Source organism: Lampetra planeri, chromosome 79 (genome assembly GCF_965212315.1).
Source record: "Lampetra planeri chromosome 79, kcLamPlan1.2.h2, whole genome shotgun sequence".
Lineage (NCBI taxonomy): Eukaryota > Metazoa > Chordata > Hyperoartia > Petromyzontiformes > Petromyzontidae > Lampetra > Lampetra planeri.
Window position 1 is genome coordinate 331,634 of NC_136184.1, and position 21,348 is coordinate 352,981.

At 52.9% G+C, this 21,348-nt stretch overlaps 2 protein-coding genes across 13 annotated transcripts in view; one reads left to right on the forward strand and one right to left on the reverse strand.

Moving 5' to 3' along the window:
* LOC144738251 (ribonuclease inhibitor-like) overlaps positions 1-21,348 on the forward strand; it is a 112,195-nt gene that overhangs the window by 75,369 nt on the left and 15,478 nt on the right. For all 12 annotated transcript variants that reach the window (XR_013589193.1, XM_078621241.1, XM_078621246.1 and 9 more), the window contains 2 exons: positions 19,217-19,300; positions 19,863-19,949. Coding sequence is in view for 11 of the 12 variants with exons in the window: in XM_078621241.1 (XP_078477367.1) it covers positions 19,217-19,300; positions 19,863-19,949 (171 nt within the window). In the remaining variant the exon portion in view is untranslated. The remainder of the gene's footprint in view (positions 1-19,216; positions 19,301-19,862; positions 19,950-21,348) is intronic.
* On the reverse strand, positions 1,918-19,983 carry LOC144738246 (uncharacterized). The gene is made up of 6 exons (XM_078621237.1): positions 19,789-19,983; positions 7,742-8,993; positions 3,446-3,594; positions 3,001-3,145; positions 2,407-2,565; positions 1,918-2,216 (listed from the first exon to the last, which is right to left on the reverse strand). The coding sequence occupies exons 2-6, from the start codon at positions 8,736-8,738 to the stop codon at positions 1,918-1,920; spliced, it is 1,749 nt and encodes a 582-aa protein (XP_078477363.1). The 5' UTR covers positions 8,739-8,993; positions 19,789-19,983.

Genomic DNA, 21,348 nt, shown 5'->3' on the forward strand with positions numbered 1-21,348 from the left:
GCACTGGTGACATCGGACACCCTGGCTGCGAGGTTGTGGTATAGCTTCCTGATCCAATCGATCAGCCGTTTGCCCACTCCCATACGCTCCAGGACCGCGAACAAATAATCATGTGAGATGCTATCGAAGGCTTTTTCTTGATCTAAACTTAGCAATCCCAATGAGTTACCCCTCTCCTGTGTGACTTCCACTATCTCCCTCAAGAGAACAAGGTTGTCAGATATTCTCCTCCCCGGGACCGCGCACTTTTGGTCTGACCCAACCACCTCCCCCACCACCTTCCCCAGCCGCGCCGCAATAACTTTGGCTAGGATTTTGTAATCGGAGTTGAGCAAGGTAATGGGGCGCCAGCTCCCAAGGTCGCTGCGCTCCCCCTTGCCCTTGTATACAAGGGTTATCACTCCTCTTGTCATCGATTCTGGCACTGGGCCTTCCTCCAATATTTCTTTATACATGTGCCACATATCCTCTTGGATGGTACTCCAGAACGTGATATAAAATTCCGCTGGTATCCCATCCTCCCCTGGTGCCCTTTGCCGATGTAGCCCCGCTACCGCCTCTTCCAGTTCTGCCATCTGGATAGGCTTGTTCATCTTACCCGGAGCCTCGATTACCCTGTCTACCTCCCCTAGCATGGTGTCTCGTGGCCCCACCTGTGACTGTCTACTCGTGTATATTTCCTTAAAGTAACCCCTCGCAGCCTCTACTATTTCCTCCATTTGCGTAAGCTTACCTAGGCTGGGTCTTATTAGTTTGCGAATTGTTTTGTCCTCTTTCCTGCATTTCTTGAAAAGGAATCTCGTGCATTGCTCACCTTCTTCCACCTCCTTCACTCTCGCCCTAAAAGCGAGCTGCGCTGCGCGCCTCTGCAATAACCCGGAAACCTCATCTTTCAGCTGGCTTATTTCCCCCATGACTGGAAATCCCACTTCCAGCAGTTTATAGGCTCCTTCCAATCTCCCATTCAATTTTCGCAGAGCCCCCATCACACTCCTCTTCCTGCCCAGGATCTGGAAAAAGTCCCTAATTCGCACCTTTACCATCCCCCACCACTCGGCCATAGTGGAGAAGCAGCATTGTAGGCTCCTCCACTGCTCATATTGACTGACGAATTCCGCCACAACCTTTTTGTCTGCCAGCAGCCCCGTATTCAGTCTCCACATCCCTCTTCCCAATCTCAGGTCTCCTGGAATACGGAGCCTCGCGGCAATCAACTTATGGTCAGAGAAGAAAAAGGGTTCAATCTCCACCCTCTCTGCCCTCACTTTAGCAGAGACGAAAAGATAGTCGATCCTCGAGTGTAAAGTGCCCAAACAGCTGGACCACGTGTAGCCCGGCCGTTTTGGGTGCTCCAACCGGTAAGTGTCTTTCAGTTCGAAGTCACTAATCAGGGCAGCTAACCTCCTGGAAGAGGGGTCCAATCGCCGGCCTCCGGTGGCTGGCAACGTATCTGACAGAGACAAAGGGCAATTAAAATCTCCCCCCACAATTATGTGTCTTCTTGTTAGTAGCAAGGCAGCCACATTCTCCAGGAGCTCCACTCGTTCCGGGGAGCGTGTGGAGGCATACACGTTGATCAGACGGACCGCCACGCCATCGTATGAAGCGTCAATATATTGGAGTCGTCCCGGGACCACCTCTCGGGTCTCCTGTATTTCCACGTTCCTTCTTCCGAAGAGAATGACAACACCCGAGTTCTTATTAACGTTACTACCGGACCAGTAGCATCGTCCATCCCATTCCCTGGCGAGCTCCTCCCGACCGAGGGAGTATGGCAATCCACACTCCTGCAGGAAGTAGACGTCCTTTTTCAAGCCCTGTAGGTAGCTCAACACAGCCCTCCTCTTGGCCCTGCCCCTCATCCCCCTCACATTTACCGAGGCTAAGGAGAGGTCCATTCAGATTTGCCCCCCCCACCTACTCAGACACTTCGTCTAATATTTCGTAGCAGTTTTTATCTGCCAAGACCAGCAGCTGCCCCGCAGTCTTGAGCTCCGGGCCCGACCTTCTCCCTTGGTTGGTCTTTGTCCCCACCCCTCCATCGTCCGACGACCTCGCGTCCGTCGAGGAGCCCGTTGCCTCCAGGGCCCGTTTGGGGGTCGTCCTCGCTGGGCCGCGTGGCGCTTTCCGCTTCCTTTTCATCACCTTCATGAATTTCTCCCTCCTGGTGCTCCCCCTCTGCTGCTCCTCCCCATCCTCCCCCGCCTCCACCGCCTCTGCCCAGTCAACCACCGTTGGGTCGGGGGGGTTTTCCCACGGGCTCCTCGTCCTTGTCCCCGGGGTGCTCCACCTGCTGGCCCGTGGGATCCGCGTCTTCCTCCGACGTCATCTCCCCCTTCTCCCTCTCGTCCTGCAGTGGCGTACCCTGTCTGCCCTCCTCTCCACCCCCATCCTCCATCTTCCCACCGGGCTGCGTTGGCTTCAGCCCGTCCTCGGCCACCTCCCCTTCTCCATCCGCCACCCTGCTCCTATGTGCCCGGACCTTGTTTGCGTACGACAGCGGGCAGTCCCTGTACAGGTGGTCTTTATTCCCGCATAGGTTGCACAATGCCGGGGCGCAGCATTCTGTCACAACGTGGTCCCGTGCCTTGCATCGGAAACATATCCGTGCCTCGCACGCTGCAGCCAGATGGCCGCTTCCCCCACATCGCCTGCAGAGCTTCGGCTGCCCCGCGTATACCACGTAGCCCCTATTGCCACCAATGTTCAGAGCGCTCGGGATGTGTTGCAGAGCCGCTTCTGCCGTTCTCAACCTCACTCGCCATTGTCTGGCGCCCGTCCAGATCCCTAAAGAGTCCTTGACCCGCTTACTGTCCGAAAGCACCAGGCAGTGCTGCCTCAGCCACACCTCGACGTCGTGGTCTGGCAGAGCCTCGTTGTACAGAAATATGGTGACCACTTTTGTATCGAGCTCAGAGAGCAGTTGGAGCTTCAGCAGTGACAGTGGCCGTTCCCCCGCCTTCTCCTCGAACAAAGTCATAAAACGCTGCAGTAAGTTACTTGTCTTAAAGCTCACGTCAAAAGCCCTGCCACCTGGCAAAGCTATCAAGCAAAACAGATCTGCCGGATCCACCTTCAGAACTTCGACCATCACCGTCCGCACGTACCTCGGTCTGTCGATGGTGACCTCCTCTGGCACGTCCTCCTTAAAGGACACCCGCACGCAGTTATGCCGCTTAGCGTGTATCGGGGTGAAGTTTCCCGCCGATCCTCCACGCCACTGCCCTGCGCGCTCCTGGGGCCGCCCTGCCCCCACAGGTTCAGGACTTGCCTGGACAGCGTCGCTTTGAGCACCTTGCGCCTGCAGGCCCGCCGAGCTCGGTGCTTCCTCCGCCTCCTCTCCTGGGCTGGCCGACACCATTTCACTCCTCGTCGGCTCCTCTCCCTTCCTCGCCTGCTGCCACCAGGCGTCCTCCTCCGCTCGCCTCGAGGTCGACGCTCGCACCTCATCCCTCTCCTCTGCGGGTCCCCCTCCTCCAGACAGTCTCACCACACCATCCTCCGCCTCTGCAGCAGCCAAACTGGCCCGCTTACCTCGGCTCAACACCCCAGAACGCTTGGTCGCCATGCCCCCGAGGGCCTGCGAGGCTACCACTGGCCAGGCAGCCAGGGGGCCGAGCCTAGGCACGACACCAGCAGTGACACGGTAGGGACGACCCAGCCGCGGTCGGCGATTTAAGGTTTTTATTTCCTTTCAAGCAGGAGCAGGCCTCTGCTTTGTACAGCCAAAAGGACCGGAAAAACCACACAAACGTAACGGGAACAGGGGATCCCCTTCACTGCCGACGCACCGAGCTACGCCGCGATCAAGTTCCCCTCTTTCACACCCTTCACTCAGAAAAAAAACCAAAAATTCACCGTCGCAAAAAAGGGGGGGGGGGGGGGTGCGTTCATCCACTCATTCTCGAAAGGGGGGGGGGGGGTCGTTTCGAATTAGCCCATCCCGCACTTGGGCAGCGGCCACCGCCACTTCGCGCCCGTGGCTGCTCCGCCCGCTGTCGCCCGCTCCACCTCCACCACCCTCTCCAACAGCCCCCTGGCCAGTCGGCACACCTCGGGAGGCGACATATAGGCGCCCTTAATCAGTTTCTGGCGCGCCATCCACAGGGCCTCTTTTACGGCACCTATGACGGCCCATGCCTGAGCCCAGACCCCACCCGCTCTCTGCCTGAACATCCCCCAAATCATATTAGGCGCTGTGGCCTTTACGGGGCAAAAATGGGACAGCAGGGGTCGGCTTAACTCCCACACCTCCTGGGCAAATGGGCACTGTACGAGGGCATGAGCAGCGCTCTCTCCCAGGCCGCAGCCTCTCGGGCAATCAGGTGAGCGGGCCAATCTGCGGGAGCACATAAATAGTCTGCACTCCAGCCTGTCCCATGCGGCCAGCCAGGATAAGTCCCGCTGCCTTTTGGTCAGGGCTGCCGATGCTACGTTTTCCCAAATTTGTCGTGCCCGGGTACCCCGAGCACCTGGCACCTCTGTGCAGACCTCCTTTTTCGACATTTCCGCCAGGACTTCCCTGGGAACCCACGACCCCCGCGTCCGGTCCGGCTCGTACTTCGTGATGTATTCATTTACCGCGGTGCACAACCACCCCTGAGGCCAAGCCAGGGGGGTGCTGCGCGGCAACGACGCCATGCTTAGCCGTCTCAGGAGCCACGCCAGTCTATACCGAACATAATATGAGGCTTTCACCTGGAGCCCATTGGAGAAATATAGTCGCAGCGTATTACAGACAAAAATCGTGTTAAGGATGCACACGACATTCGGGGCCCCCCTCCCACCGTTCTCAGCACGTTTGTACATTGTTTCTCTCTTCACTCGGTCCATCCCTCCCCCCCAGATGAACTTGAAAAACAGGCGCTCCAACCTTTTTGCCATTTGCGCCCCTGGCGGGAACACGTAGGCCAGGTAGATGAGTACCGGGAGGATTTCCACCCTCAAAACTAACATTCTACCTTCCATTGAAAGGCGCCTGTCTGCCCAACCAGCCAGCCTGCCTCTCACCATGCACTCTTTTCCCCGCCAATTCTTAGTCGCCGAGTCCTCCCTATAGAACGTGACTCCTAAGATTTTGATACCCTCACCCTGGACCGTTATACCTGGCGGGCGGCCCTCAAATAACCTGGGGTCACCGAATATCAGCAGCTCACTTTTGCTTACATTCACCTTTAATCCTGAGGCCAAAAATAATCTATCCGCAAGTCTTAGGGCCTCCCATACTGAAGCAACATTCCCACAGAAAATGACAACATCGTCCATATACGTTGCAATTTTTGCTGGTTCCGCACACCCTGGCATTCTCACCCCTCTAATCAGCCGACTTCCCCTGACAGCCTGGGAAAAAGGCTCCATACACATTATGAATAACACCGGCGACATCGGGCACCCCTGCCGCACACCGGACCCAATTGGAAACCCTTCCGAGAGGACTCCATTTATTAGCAGGCTCCCTGTGAGCTTATGATATAGCTTCCCTATCCAGTCTATAAGCTGTTTCCCCACCCCCATTTGCCTCAAAACCGCGAACAAATAATCGTGCGAGATGCTATCAAATGCCTTCTGATCCAAACTGAGTAGACCCAATGAATTACCCCTCTCCACAGTGGTTTCCACCACCTCCCTCAACAGAACGAGGGTATCGGATATCCGCCTGCCCGGAACCGCACACTTCTGGTCCGACTCCACCACCTCCCCCACCACCTTCCCCAGACGCGCCGCGATAACTTTGGCCAGGATTTTATAATCGGTGTTCAGCAGGGTGATCGGGCGCCAGCTCCCGAGGTCGCTGCGCTCCCCCTTCCCCTTGTATATAAGGGTTATGACCCCTCTTGTCATTGAATCTGGCACAGGGCCTTCCTCCGTAATTTCCTTATACATCTGCCACATGTCGTCCCTGAGGGTACTCCAAAACGTAACATAGAATTCAGCCGGTATCCCATCTAAACCTGGTGCACTGTGCCGACGTAATCCCCCCACCACCTCATCCAATTCTGCCCTCTACCCCCCCTAGCAGTGTGCTCCGCGCCCCCTCATCTGACGGCCTGCTCCTGTACAATTCCTTGTAGTAACCCCTGGCGGCCTCCGTTATCCCCTCTGTGTTCTTGAGTCTACCTAACCTGGGACAAACCAATTCTCGGATTGTGTTGTCCGCTTTCCTGCACTTCTTAAAGAAAAAACGCGTGCAACGCTCACCCTCCTCGACCGCCTTCACCCGAGCCCTGAATGCAAGTTGCGCGGCCTGCTTCTCCCACACCGCAGAGATCCTATCTTTTAGTTGCTTTATTTCTCCCATGACGGGGAATCCCAGTTCCATCAGTTTATATCCTCCCTCCAATCTCTCATTCAATCCCCGCAACACAACCCCTACGCTCCTCCTTCTCTGGGACTGGAAAAAGGACTTAATTCGCCCCTTCACCATTCCCCACCATTCAGCTATCGTGCCAAAGCAGCACCGCAGGCTCCTCCATTCCTCGTACTGCCTGACAAATTCCTCCACCACCTTTTTGTCCTCCAGCAGTCCCGAGTTCATGCGCCAGATTCCCCTTCCCAACCTCAGCCCATCTGGGATTCTGAGCCCCCCCGCTATCATCTTATGGTCAGAAAAAGAGAAAGGTTCGTTTTCCACTCTCTCCACTTTAACCTTGGCAGAGACAAAGAGGAAATCAATCCTCGAGTGTGCGGTTCCCAAACAACTCGACCACGTGAACCCTGGTCGCTTTGGGTGTAACGACCGGTAAGCGTCAATCAAATCAAAATCTCCAACCAAAGCCCCCAGCCTCCTAGAGGAGGGGTCCAACTTTCGACATCCGGCGACTGGCCGCGTGTCCGCCAGGGTTAGAGGGCAATTAAAATCACCCCCCATGACGATGTGTCTTCGTGTTAGCAGCAAAGCTGCCACGTTCTCTAGCAACTCCACACGTTCCGGAGAGCCTGTGGGGGCGTACACATTGATCAGCCGGACCGCCGCCCCACCATATGCAACATCGACATAGTGGAATCGTCCCGGGACCACTTCTCGGGCCTCCTGCACCTCTATGTTCTTTCTACCTAGGAGGATAACCACTCCTGAGCACCTATTAACATTGCTTCCGGACCAGAAGCAGTGTCCCTCCCAGTCCCTAGCCAGATCCTCTCGACCAAGGGAGTATGGCAAGTGGCACTCCTGTAAAAAGTAAACGTCCTTTTTCAGGGACCGTAGATAATGTAGAATGGCCCCCCTCCTAGCCCTGCCCCACATTCCCCTCACGTTTACTGATGCTACGGTAAGGTCCATACCCAGCATCGTCTCTCCCTACCCAGACCCGTCGTCCAATAGTTCATACAGGTTTGTGTCAGCCAATCCCTGCAATTGTTCCCCTCTCCTAGGCTCCTTGGGCAGCCCTCTTCCCTGGTTGGTCTTAGCCGCCACGGCACCATCTTCCGACGACCTCGCGTCTATCGAGGAGTCTGTTGCCTCCAGGTCCCGTTGGCGGGTCGACCTCGCTGGGCCACGCGGCGCTTTCTGCTTCCTTTTCACCACCCTCTTGAATTTCTCCCTCCTGGTGCTCTCCCTCTGCTGCTCCTCTCCGTCTTCCCGCCTCCACCGCCTCCGCCCAGTCAACCACCGTTGGGTCGGGGGGTTTTCCCACGGCCTCCTCGTCCTTGTCCCCAGGGTGCTCCACCTGCCGGCCCGTGGGATCCGCGTCTTCCTCCGACGTCATCTCCCCCTCCTCCCTCTCGTCCTGCAGTGGCGTACCCTGCCTGCCCACCTCCCCACCCCCGTCCTCCATCTTCCCGCCGGGCTGCGTTGGCTTCAGCCCGTCCTCGGCCACCTCCCCTTCTCCATCCGCCACCCTGCTCCTATGTGCGCGGACCTTATTTGCGTACGACAGCGGGCAGTCCCTGTACAGGTGGTCTTTATTCCCGCATAGGTTGCACAATGCCGGGGCGCAGCATTCTGTCACAACGTGGTCCCGTGCCTTGCATCGGTAACATATCCGTGCCTCGCACGCTGCAGCCAGATGGCCACTCCCCCCACATCGCCTGCAGAGCTTCGGCTGCCCCGCATACACCACGTAGCCCCTATTGCCACCAATGTTCAGGGCGCTCGGGATGTGTTGCAGAGCCCCTTCTGCCGTTCTCAACCTCACTCGCCATTGCCTGGCGCCCGTCCAGATCCCTAAAGAGTCTTGGACCCGCTTACTGTCCGAAAGCACCAGGCAGTGCTGCCTCAGCCACACCTCGACGTCGTGGTCTGGCAGAGCCTCGTTGTACAAAAATATGGTGACCACTTTTGTATCGAGCTCAGAGAGCAGTTGGAGCTTCAGCAGTGACAGTGGCCGTTCCCCCGCCTTCTCCTCGAACAAAGTCATAAAACGCTGCAGTAAGCTACTTGTCTTAAAGCTCACGTCAAAAGCCCTGCCACCTGGCAAGGCTATCAAGCAAAACAGATCTGCCGGATCCACCTTCAGAGTTTCGACCATCACTGACCGCACGAACCTCGGTCTGTCGATCGTGACCTCCTCTGGCACGTCCTCCTTAAAGGACACCCGCACGCAGTTATGCCTCTTAGCGTGTAGCGGGGTGAAGTTCCCTGCCGAACCTCCGCGCCACCGCCCTGCGCGCTCCTCGGGCCGCCCTGCCCCCACAGGTCCAGGACTTGCCTGGACAGCGTCGCTTTGGGCACCTTGCGCCTGCAGGCCCGCCGAGCTCGGTGCTTCCTCCGCCTCCTCTCCTGGGCTGGCCGACACCATCCTACTCCTCGTCGGCTCCTCTCCCTTCCTCGCCCGCTGCCACCAGGCGTCCTCCTCCGCTGCCACCAGGCGTCCTCCTCCGCTCGCCTCGAGGTCGACGTTCGCGCCTCGTCCCTCTCCTCTGCGGGTCTCCCTCCTCCAGGCCGTCTCATCGCACCATCCTCCGCCTCTTGGCTCACCACCCCAGATCGCTTGGTCGCCATGGCCCCGAGGGCCTGCGAGGCTGCCACTGGCCAGGCAGCCAGGGAGCCGAGACTAGACACGACACCAGCAGAGACACGGTAGATACAAACCAGCCGCGGTCGGGGCCCTCCTCATCGGGCAATTCGCCAGAATGGTGAGGCTCTGCTGTGTCTCCCGTTCTTATATAGGGCAGCAGCAGAGTGACGTCATCATTAACTCATTAACTCATCAGGTGCAAAGATTTGAGGGGGGGGGGTTATTGTATTTATATACTTGATTAGTAATAAGGCTATTGTTACGATGCGAGTGGTAGATTAGTAATCATTTGGAATGTGTTCTATTGTGATTATGCTGCATTAATAATCAGTTAGTGCTTGTTTCCCTTATAAGGAATTGTAATGCATCTTATTTAATAATACGCTTCCAGGCCGCACTAAGCCTGTAGCTGTCTGAGCGATTAAAGTTATTTCTGTTTCTCTCAATCTCAATGGATTCTCTAATTAGTCTTTGCCAGTAGTAACTAGTTTTACACAACACTTCAACGTTGTCAAAATCAATTGAGTGTCCCTGTTGGCAGGCATGTTCTGCCACTGCCGACAGTTGTGTTTGCGATAGTTTAATATTTCTCTGGTGTTCTTTTAGTCTTACACTAACGTTACGCCCTGTCTGTCCAATATAGCATCTGCCACATACACAATTAATCCGATATACACCTTCTGTTGATAATTTAGGTAATTCGTCTTTAGTGCACGTTACTAGTTGTTGAATTTTGTGTACTGTACCAAATCTTACTGTAATGTTTTGCTTTTGCAAAACACGGGCTAATATGTCAGTTACTCCTGAGATAAATGGTATTTTTATTGTTTTAACAATCTGATCGCTTTCAGCAGTGTTGCTTTGCGATCGTGATTTGGCATTTAGTGCTCTGTTAATTTGAGCATTATTGTAGCCATTCTGTCTTAGTGCTTCTTTAACATGTTTAATCTCTCTCACTAGACTTTCATCATCTGACACTGTTTTAGCCCGATGTATGAGCGTCTTGATAAGAGAGGATTTCTGAGCTGGGTGATGATGTGATTCTGCATTCAGATAGGCATCAGTGTGCGTTTGCTTTCTGTAAACGCTGTGTGTTATTTTACCATTTAGGCCATGCCCAAGTAAAATATCCAGGAACGGGAGTGTGTTATTCACCTCCATTTCCATGGTGAACTAACTGAATGGCCGGGTTTTGTGCATTGAGATGATTAACTTTGCCATTACCCCACGCACAATTCCAGTGGATGAGATAATTGCTGAGGTAGAATCAGCAGTAAGACTCCTTCCACATAATGAGGCAAAGATGACTAGACACGAGGTTGCCAAAATAATTGAGAATAGTAAAGTACCGAAAGTAAATATTAGCTCGAACGAGGCAAAAGCCTTAAGAGAGCTTCGTCTAAATAAAGATATTCAAATCCTAGCAGCTGATAAGGGCCGCACTACTGTAGTGATGTCACGAGCCGATTATGATAATAAAATTAAAGATTTATTAGAGGGAAGTACCTACATTAAAATTAAGCGAGATCCAACTAATACTCTGGAACGTAAGACTACTGCAATCATTGCAAATTCATTAATCCCAAAAAATGAGCAATTCCTAATTAAGCCAAGGGCTTCAAAACCACCTAGACTGTATGGGCTAGCAAAGATCCATAAAATCGGCATCCCTTTACGACCCATAGTCAGTACAATTGGCTCTGCCACATACAAATTAGCAAAATATGTAACTAAACAAATACAGCCCTACATCGGTAGGACATCATCATTCATAAGAAATTCAGAACATCTTGTGAATATGATCAAAGATATTAAACTTAACCCTAATGATATTTTGGTGAGTTTTGATGTGATTTCGCTATTCACTAAGGTTCCAGTGAGCGAGTCGCTTAAATTACTTGATACACTGGTAAAGAATACAGATTTACCAAAAGATATTCCGAAACTCGCTGACCATTGTTTAAATAACACTTACTTCTTATGGAGAGGCGAATTCTTTAAACAAAGGGAGGGAGCAGCAATGGGCTCTCAAATTTGTACATGGAAAACTTTGAAACCAGAGCACTTGCCTCGAGCACATTAAAACCATCCTTTTGGTTTAGATATGTGGATGACACTTTGGTTGTCTGGCCACATGGTAAAGATACACTTAACGATTTTCTAAATCATCTCAATGCACAAAACCCAGCCATTCAGTTCACCATGGAAATGGAGGTGAATAACACACTCCCGTTCCTGGATATTTTACTTGGGCATGGCCTAAATGGTAAAATAACACACAGCGTTTACAGAAAGCAAACGCACACTGATGCCTATCTGAATGCAGAATCACATCATCACCCAGCTCAGAAATCCTCTCTTATCAAGACGCTCATACATCGGGCTAAAACAGTGTCAGATGATGAAAGTCTAGTGAGAGAGATTAAACATGTTAAAGAAGCACTAAGACAGAATGGCTACAATAATGCTCAAATTAACAGAGCACTAAATGCCAAATCACGATCGCAAAGCAACACTGCTGAAAGCGATCAGATTATTAAAACAATAAAAATACCATTTATCTCAAGAGTAACTGACAAATTAGCCCGTGTTTTGCAAAAGCAAAACATTACAGTAAGATTTGGTACAGTACACAAAATTCAACAACTAGTAACGTGCACTAAAGACGAATTACCTAAATTATCAACAGAAGGTGTATATCGGATTAATTGTGTATGTGGCAGATGCTATATTGGACAGACAGGGTGTAACGTCAGTGTAAGACTAAAAGAACACCAGAGAAATATTAAACTATCGCAAACACAACTGTCGGCAGTGGCAGAACATGCCTGCCAACAGGGACTCTCAATTGATTTTGACAACGTTGAAGTGTTGTGTAAAACTAGTTACTACTGGCAAAGACTAATTAGAGAATCCATTGAGATTGAGAGAAACAGAAATAACTTTAATCGCTCAGACAGCTACAGGCTTAGTGCGGCCTGGAAGCGTATTATTAAATAAGATGCATTACAATTCCTTATAAGGGAAACAAGCACTAACTGATTATTAATGCAGCATAATCACAATAGAACACATTCCAAATGATTACTAATCTACAACTCGCATCGTAACAATAGCCTTATTACTAATCAAGTATATAATTACAATAACCCCCCCTCAAATCTTTGCACCTGATGAGTTAATGAGTTAATGATGACGTCACTCTGCTGCTGCCCTATATAAGAACGGGAGACACAGCAGAGCCTCACCATTCTGGCGAATTGCCCGATGACGCTGAACGCAATTACCAGCGAAACGCGTTCCTGAACCGGTTCTCCCTGATACACTGCTGCGGCTCGTCGGTGTCCCGTGGGTTCTCCAGCCACCCCGGGGTGTGCGAGGGCCCCAGACCGGGTGGTCTGGGGTGGCCTTGCTGCCGGAGGGTGGGGGAGCCGCGGGCGCTGTGGGAGGAGTGACCCAGCTGCAGCGAGCACATGGAGATGGAGACGGAGTCGCGGCGCACGGCGCAGCCTGAGGAAGACACCCGGGGCGCTGCGAGAGACCGTAGGAGCGGGGCGGGCCCGTCTGGTGCGAGGGTGATGTCGGGTGAGGCGCAACAAGGGAAGAGAGTGGGGGGGGTGGAGGGGTTGGGGAGCGCGGGGAGGGAGGAGCGGGGAGGAGAACGAGGGGGAGCGCCGGGAGGAGGGGGTGGGAGTACCCCCGATCGGAAGGGGGAGGAAGGGGCAGGAGAGGCGCCCGCAGCCCAGGGGCCGGGAGGGGGGCAGTGGAGAGAGAAGACGGCGGGGGTTGGCCCGGTGGGTGCGGGGAGGCCCGGCGGGGGAGCGGGGAGGTGGCGCGGTGGAGCTGGGGCGGGCCTGACCCCGTTGCAGGCCAAGAGGCACAACTGCGTGCGGGTCGAGTTTAAGGAAGATGTGGAAGAGGGGGTCACCCTGGACAGGACAACCTTCGTGAGGTCGGTTGTGCTGGGAATGCTGCAGGTGGAGGTGGAGGACTTGTACTGCCTGATTGCCCTGCCGGGGGGGAGGGCATTCGACGTGAGCTTCACCACCAACATCCTGCTGCAAAAATTCCTTGCCCGTTTCGAGGAGAAGGCGGGGGAGAAGCCGCTGGCGTCTATGAGGACGCGGTTGCTATCGGACCTGGAGACGAAGGTCGTGACCGTGTTCCTTTATAATGAAGCGTTGCATGATCAGGACGTGGAGGTGTGGCTGCGGCAGCACTGTGTGGTCCTGTCGGGCTGCAAGAGGGTGCTGGATGCGGCGGGGATATGGACGGGGGCCAGGCAGTGGAGGGTGCGTCTGAAGACGGAGGGGGGGGCACTGAAGCATGTCCCGAGTGCTCTGAACATCGGCGGAAACAGGGGCTATGTGGTGTACGCGGGACAGCCAAAGCTGTGCAGGAGGTGTGGGGGAGGGGGGCACCTGGCAGCAGCATGCGTGGCGCGCGTTTGCTACAGGTGCAGGGCGCTGGACCACACGGTGGAGGAGTGCGGGGAGCCAGCCCTTTGCAACCTGTGCGGCAGCAGAGGGCATTTGTACAGGACCTGCCCAGAATCATACGCTAACAGGGCGCGGGCATGGCGGAGTGGCCAGGTGGAGGAGGCGACGGAGGCTGCCGAACGGGAAGCGAACCGGGAGCGGGAAGGGGAAGGGAAAGGGGAGGTGGAGGAACCGCGGCCCCCCGAGGAGGGTGAGGGAGGGGGATCGGCGGAGGAGGGAGCACCACCACCACTGGAGGGGGCGGAGGAGGGAAGGGGAGACGGCATGGAGGGGGAGGGAGGGGGATCGGCGGGGGAGGGAGCACCACCACCACTGGAGGGGGCGAAGGAGGGAAGGGGAGACAGCATGGAGGACTCGGGAACGCCGCTGGGGAACTGGTCGGAGGTGACAGGAGAGGAGGGCGAGGTGGGGCAGCGGGTGGAGGAAGGGGCGGATGAAGCATGGGAGGAAGTGGGGGGGAGGAAAAGGAAGCGGGACAGAGTCCTGATAGGAGCTAGTCCCCAGGAAGACACGAGCCCTTCAGGATCCACGCCGGACTCGGGAGAGTCGGGGTGGAGGTGGGGGGAAGGGGGGGAACGTTTGATCCGGGGAAAGCCCCGTAAATCAAAGGGGAGGAAAACGGTTAAGGGAAAGGCGGGCAAAGGCAGGAGGAGGGAGCGCGCGCCGGAGTCCGACACGGGATAAATCACGCCCCGGCATGGACATATCCGCAGCATCGGTCAATGTGAGAGGGATGAAGGGGAAGGGAAGGAGGGGGGCAATCATGCAGTGGCTGCAGCTCACCAGAAGCGATGTAATCTTCCTCCAGGAATGTCACCTCCCCTACACCCTAGGGTCGGAGGCTCTGCTGGACGGATGGAAGGGACAGTACTTTTGGTCTGGCAGCAACGAGAGCAGGTGCACAGGTGTGGTCACCCTTATAGGAAGACGGGGAATGAGTGTAGAAGGGACCCAGGAAATAATACCGGGTCGGCTTCTCTGTCTAGACGCTACTTACCAGGGCGTGCAGCTTCGGCTGATAAACGTGTACGCCCCGGTACGGTGCATGGAAAGGAAGGAGGTGTGGGAGAGCCTGGCGGGCCTACTGGCCACCAGGAGGCAGGTCATCGTGGGGGGCGATTTTAATTGCCCGTTAGGCCTGGCGGACCTGGTGTCGGTAAAGGGGAGGAGGAAGTTAGATTCCTCTTCCAGGGAACTGAGGGAGCTGATGGGGACCTTTGGGATGGTGGATACGTTCAGGAGGATGCACGGCACGCGGCTAGAGTTCACGTGGGCGGACAAGAGTGGGGGAGCACAGTCACGCATTGACTTTATCTTCGTTTCCGACAAGGTAAACGTGGGCAGCGCGGGGGTGGAACCTTTTCCCCTCTCGGATCACAGAATGGTGGTGGCGGAGCTTGTGATCCCGGGGGGGGTGAAGAGGGGGAAGGGCGTGTGGAAGATGAATGTGGGCTTGCTGGCGGAGCAGGAGTTGGTGGAGGATTTCAAGCGAGCGTATGCCAGCTGGAGGACGCTGCAGGTGTGCTTCCCCACGAGGGTGGAGTGGTGGGGGCATGTAAAGTGTAGGATCAGAACGTTCTTTCAGTGTTACAGTAGAAGAAAGGGGGTGGGTAGGGATTTGAGACAATGGAACGCTAGGTTAGAAAGGCTGTATGGGCTGCTAGGGCTAGGGTTCCCGGTGGGAGAAAGGATAGCGGAGATGAAGGGGAGGGTAGCCTCAGTCCTGGAAAAGAGGGCTAGGCAATTAGTGTATAGGGCGAGGGTCAGGGCAACAGAGGATAGGGAGCAGTGTACACGTTTTTTCCTTAAGGCGGGTAGGGAGGGAGACAATGAAATGAGGGAGCTGGTTAGTCCTACTAGGGGTAGACAGGTGACGACGGAAGGGATGATTAGTGTAGCGGAGGACTTTTATGGGGAGTTGTATAAAGGGAAAGGGATAGATGGGGGGCGGCGGGAGGAGCTGCTGGGAGCATTGGCGAAGAGGGTTGAGAACCCGGAGGCGCTAGGGGAGAGGGTTCAATGGGAGGAAGTGGAAGGGGCGGTGAAGGGGCTGAACAAGAACAGGACCCCAGGCCCGGACGGGATCCCGGCGGACTTTTACATAAAATTCTGGGAACTCCTGAAGGAGGATGTTGTGCAAATTTGTAGGGAAACGTTGGAGGAGGGGCAGGTACCGGACGACATGCAGGAGGGCCTGGTGACACTGATTTATAAAGGGAAGGGGGAGCGTAGGGACCTGGGAAGTTGGAGGCCAATAACCCTCCTGAACGCGGACTATAAGATCGTGGCAAGGGTGGTGGCAGGGCGACTGGGGAAGGTGGTGGGTGAGGTGGTGGGGCCGGACCAGACGTGTGCGGTCCCGGGGAGGAGGATCGCGGACACTTTGGTGGTCTTGAGGGAGGCAATTGAAGGCGAGAGAGAGAGGGGGTGTCCGTTGGGGATCCTAAGTCTGGACCTGGACAAGGCCTTCGACCGCCTCTCTCATGAATTCATGCTGGCGGTGATGGAGAGGATGGGGGTGTGCGGGCCCCTGGTGGAGTGGGTGAAGCGACTCTATGGGGGGCTCAGGGCCAGGCTCCTGATAAATGGGGAATGCTCCGGGATCATCCCAGTGGGATCGGGGGTGCGGCAGGGATGCCCGATGTCCCCAGTGCTATTTGTCATGTGCATGGAGCCGCTGGCGCAGATGATAAGGAATGACCAGAGGATTGGGGGGGTGGTAATACCGGGGAGCAAGGAGCAGGGAAAGGTGACCCTGTACATGGACGACGTGGCCGTGCTATGCAGGGACCTGGCATCGGTATGGAGGGCAATGGAGGGGATGGGGAGGTTCTGCGCGGCCTCCGGATTGAAGGTCAGTGTGGGGAAAAGTCAGCTCATGGTTTTTGGAGACCCGAGGCTTTTCGAGGGTCGGCCGCCGGAGCTGAGTCTACAAACAGAGGGGATAAAGATACTGGGGGTGTTTTTCTGTGGGGATAGGATGGGGGAAGGTAACTGGGAGAAGGGGGTGAGGAAGGCAAAGGGCTGCCTAGGTAAGTGGGCTGGGAGGCGGCTCACGATGGCCGGTAGAATTATGGTGGTTAAAACAGAAATATTACCACCCCTAAACTACTTGGCGCAGGTGTTCCCGCCAGGTGGGAGGGAGGCTAAGGCCTTGACCACGGCGATTTTCAGGTTTATCTGGGGGGGAGGGATGGAGAGGGTGAGGAGGGCCGTGGTGTGTCTGCAGGTCCAGAATGGGGGGAGGGGTGCCCCAAATGTGGGGTATACCCTGCAATCGACCTTTGTCTGCAATGCGCTGCGGCTGTTCTTCTCTGCGGAGCCGCGGGGCAAGGCAGTGTGGTATATGAGGTACCGACTGACGTGGCGGTTGCGGGGGCTCGGGATGACTGAGGCAGGAAGGAGCACCCCTTTGGACTGGCCGGGGGGCTGGGTTAGCGACGTGGTGGGGAGCTACGTCGGGCAGCACGGCCTGAGCCGGTGGGGGGGTCGGTGGGCCCCCAGGGAGGTGCGGGCTGCGGCGGAGAAGGAGGAGGCCTGTGACGAGGTGGCCGGTGCGAGGAGGGAGACGCACGGGAAGATTTGGAGGAATGTGGCGTCGGCAGTGCTCACGAAGGAGCAGCGGGACCTGTCATGGCTGGCTGTCCGAGACAGGTTGGAGACGCGGGGTTTCTTGTACAGCCGCCAAATGGCGCATACCCCCAAGTGCCCGAGGGGCTGCAACGCGGATGAAACTGCGGCGCATGTGATGATGGCGTGCCCTTTCGCCCAGGAAGTCTGGAGGAGGAGTAAGCCGTTGCTGGCCCGTTTCGCTCTATCAAGGGTGACGGCACGGGACGTCATGTGGGGAGAGCTGCGGGGGGTGGGGAGGGAGGACAGGGACCGGGTGTGGGCTGTAATAGGAGCGACGAAAGAGGCGCTGTGGAAAGCGCGAAAGAAGGGGCTGGAGGGGTCCCTGACGTCCCCGTTGGAGACATGCTATGCTGCGAAGAGACTGTTGGAAAGGGTGGTAGAGATGGACCAAGGGAAAATGGGGCGCGAGGCCGCAAGGGAACGATGGAAGTGGCCGCTGCCCAGGGTGGGCTAGGGCGGGGGGGGTGGGAGGTCCTCGCCGGCATCCGGGGGGTGAAGGTGTGCGTGGCTGGAAGGGGAGGCTTCCCCTCCGATGCTGTGGCACGGGTGATCCCGGCCCAGAGGATGGGTCGGTGACTGAGCGGGACCTTTAGGGCGCGAGTGAGGGGGCGCCCCCTCGGGATTCGGTTTGTTTTTCGGTTTGTTGTCACCGCCGAGATACTGAATAAAATTTAAAAACCGCAATTACCAGCGAAACGTCGTACTTAAATTGTAAATGTTGTGGTTTCACGCTTCAACACACCGGTGGGCTAAAGCAGTGAACTATTTGTCTTTTGTCAACGTGACACTTTTTTTACTGATTGGCCGTGTCGGGTGGTGGAGGGTTACGACTCTTTTAAAAGTGTTTGTGATATGAAAATCGCTTAAATAAATATACAAAGACAATAAATATCCTGCTGTAAAAAGTGACTATTCACTGTACCGCACTCACCACTCCAATTTCGAAGACTCTGCATGGGGTGGTGTGCATACTACGCTCTTGTCAACAACTTGTGTTTTTTAACAACTTGTGTTTGATGACAACAACTTGTGTTTTTTAACAACTTGTGTTTTTTGACAACTTGTGTTTGACGACAACAACTTGTGTTTGATGACAACTTGTGTTTTTTAACAACTTGTGTTTGGCAACAACTACTTGTATTTAACAACCACTTGTGTTTACAACAACTTGTGTTTGACAACACCTTGTGTTTAACAACAACTTCTGTTTAACAACAACGACTTGTGTTTGACAACTTGTGTTTGAGAATCGTCGGACTGATGCAGCCTTCAGATCGGTGCTCTGGCGAACGCCGAATTGCACGCAATTTTCGCCAGATCGCACTTTATGTTTACTGTTTCTGTTACTGTAGTTATCAGTCATGAAACATTTATATACGTGCAGTATTTTCATTGTTTAAGTTGTATGTAGTGTATAATGTCCTGTATATATTATTTGGCACTGAAATAAAGCATAGCTACTTGTTTTGTCACGCACATGGTGCCGATCGCCGGACTGGTACAGCCTTTGGAGCGGTTTTACCGGTTTCACCGGATGTTGGAAGCCAGATAAACATGAACTCGATATAATCGATGATCATCTGTATTTAACGTCATAGATTACATTTTGACTTAAAACTTTAGTGATTGCAGAAATTCATATTCTTTGGTTTATCTGTAAAGTCAAGTAGATAGGTTTCAAATAAACTTAACAAAAAACTACGACATTTCGATCGCAACACAAGCAATCGTCATCAGGAGAAAGAGCGGGGAAGCTTCTGAGGCAGGCTGCTTTAAAGGTTTGAAATGGGTGTAGTCACCCATATGATCCTTGGACTACACCCATTTCAAACCTTTAAAACAGCCTGCCTCAGCAGTTTTCCCACCCTTTTTTCTCCTGATGATGATCGCTTGTGTTGCGATCGAAACGTCGTAGTTTTTTGTTATCTTTGTCATTTTATTTGAATCCAGCTACTTGACTTTACCGAAATACCCAAGAATATGTGCACAGTCTCCACAAACACGACCCTTAACCACTGTCCCACCAACCACCACCACCTCTCACCATCCCTCACCATCCCCCACTCTGTGCCCAGACCCTCCACCCATCCTCTCTGCCCCCACTCACCGTCTCTTCTCTCCCTGCAGCCTGCTTGGGTGTTCACTGACGGACAAGTCGGGTTCCTCTCTCAGTGTCATCCTCAAGGCCAACACAAGATTGAAGAGTCTCGTGTAAGCTCTGCTGTTCGTTTCTCACATGTGTTCTGTGCACGAACTGTGCTAATTGTTGGTGCAACGCGTCGTGAAGTAAACATTTAAATGTGAACACATTTAATCTTGCTGTCCTGCTTAATTGAGTCCACTTTTTAAATGTTTTAGTGTAATCTTAACACATTTGTTTAATTTAACACGTAGGCTAAAGCAATATTCATATTGTTAGTAGATACATTAATTGTAAATATCTCCCTGTGTTCCTCGATGAAAATGTACTTGTATGATCCTCTGTTATAACTTTGTGTTGAGAAAACACAAACACTTTTCATATTAGAAAGGTACAGTGCAGTATAATTGAATGGATGATTGTGATTAACTGATATTTGTGAATGCCACCTATTATATATAAAATTTATAACACAGAAGCATTAATCAATGAGCAGCTTTGCTCATTAACGTGTGTGCTGTGGTCATGTTCACCACCATTGTGAGTGTCCCTCACTCACCGCGTGTTTGACTCCGCGGTTCCCGTGGGCTCAGTGAGTCAGCGCTGTCCCTTCTCCCGTCCACCCGGGTTTAGGCTGCGTGAGAACAAGATCGGAGACAGCGGACTCCAGCTTTTCGCGGACGGGATGTTGGGGAGAGAAGGGAGTTTGGAGACGTTATAGTGAGTAATGTCCTGATGCACACACATTAATATAAGTACACCTAAACAAATATATACACACATGTGGACACAACACAGTATTACTACTATAATAGCCCAGAAATGTGTGTAACGCGCGTGACGTCACTCCACATGCCACACTCCCCCCCCCCTCTAATTAATAATAAAATAATCATGAGCGGGTGGATTTTAACACTCACACAGGTCGAGCGGATTTTTTTTAACGCAAATTCGCTTTAAATTCGACTTTTCTTTATTGAAAGTTAAACAAATAAATAACTATACGCAGACATTTCTTTACAGAAGGTGAGGGGGGGGGGGCTTCATGTGGAGTGACGTCATCGTTCTTGATTATTAATGAGGGGGTGGGGGGCGGGGTCCACGTGAGTGACGTTATCAGCTCATGATTATTAATGAGTGGGGGGCGTGGTCCACATGAGTGATGTCATCAGCTCATGATTATTGATGAGGGTTGGAAGCTCCATGTGGAGTGACGTCATTCGCTCATGATTATTAATGACGGAGTTGCGTCCCGCACGTGACGTCACTCCACGTGCCGCACCCCCCGTCATTAAGAAGGTCGAGCGGAAATATATTTTTTTCACAAATTCGCTTTAAATTTGACGTTTTTTTTTTATTGAAATTGAATCTAATAAATAATTATACGCAGCAACAAAGTGGATTTGGGGTCTTTATTTTTTCTTCAGCACTTGAAACAAAAGGTAAGTCTAATTCATGCTTCTACATTTTAGTTAAATAGACATTTCTCGGTGATTTTCCAGATAATGTACAGTACTGCAATACAATTTATTCGAACCCCAGCAACCGAAAGCAGAAGAGAATAAAGTATCAGAGCAGTGAATTAGAACAAATTTAAGGTCAGTTATATACAGTGCTATTGTGAAATGCAGTGAAGTGTTTTATGACAAACTTTCGTGCAAGATTCACTGTCATTCAATTAACACAATATACAATTATACTCTGCTCATTTTTGTTAGTAAATATTACAGCTTCCGTCCTAGGACGGGCTAATAAGCAAGTTGCATAATGTTGTATTTTAACGTCTTTTATAACTTTATTTTGTATGCACTCATCAATTAAGTTATTAGCCACGCTTATTCCAGCACATTTAACCACTATAAAATAACAATACAATTGTCACATTACCTACTCTAAACAATCATATTGTTTCAAACTATATTGTGTTAATACAGTAGATCATCGATTATATCCAGCGGCTTCGGAGGAAAGGGGGTACTGGATTTTCAATAACACCAGATAATCGCGTCATTATTTTAAATAGCTTATTTTTGCACATTATTGAATAAGATGTTTATAGGTGCTCTGTATATATTTAGTGTTTTAAATAGTTTACGATATAAAAATCGTTTACATAATT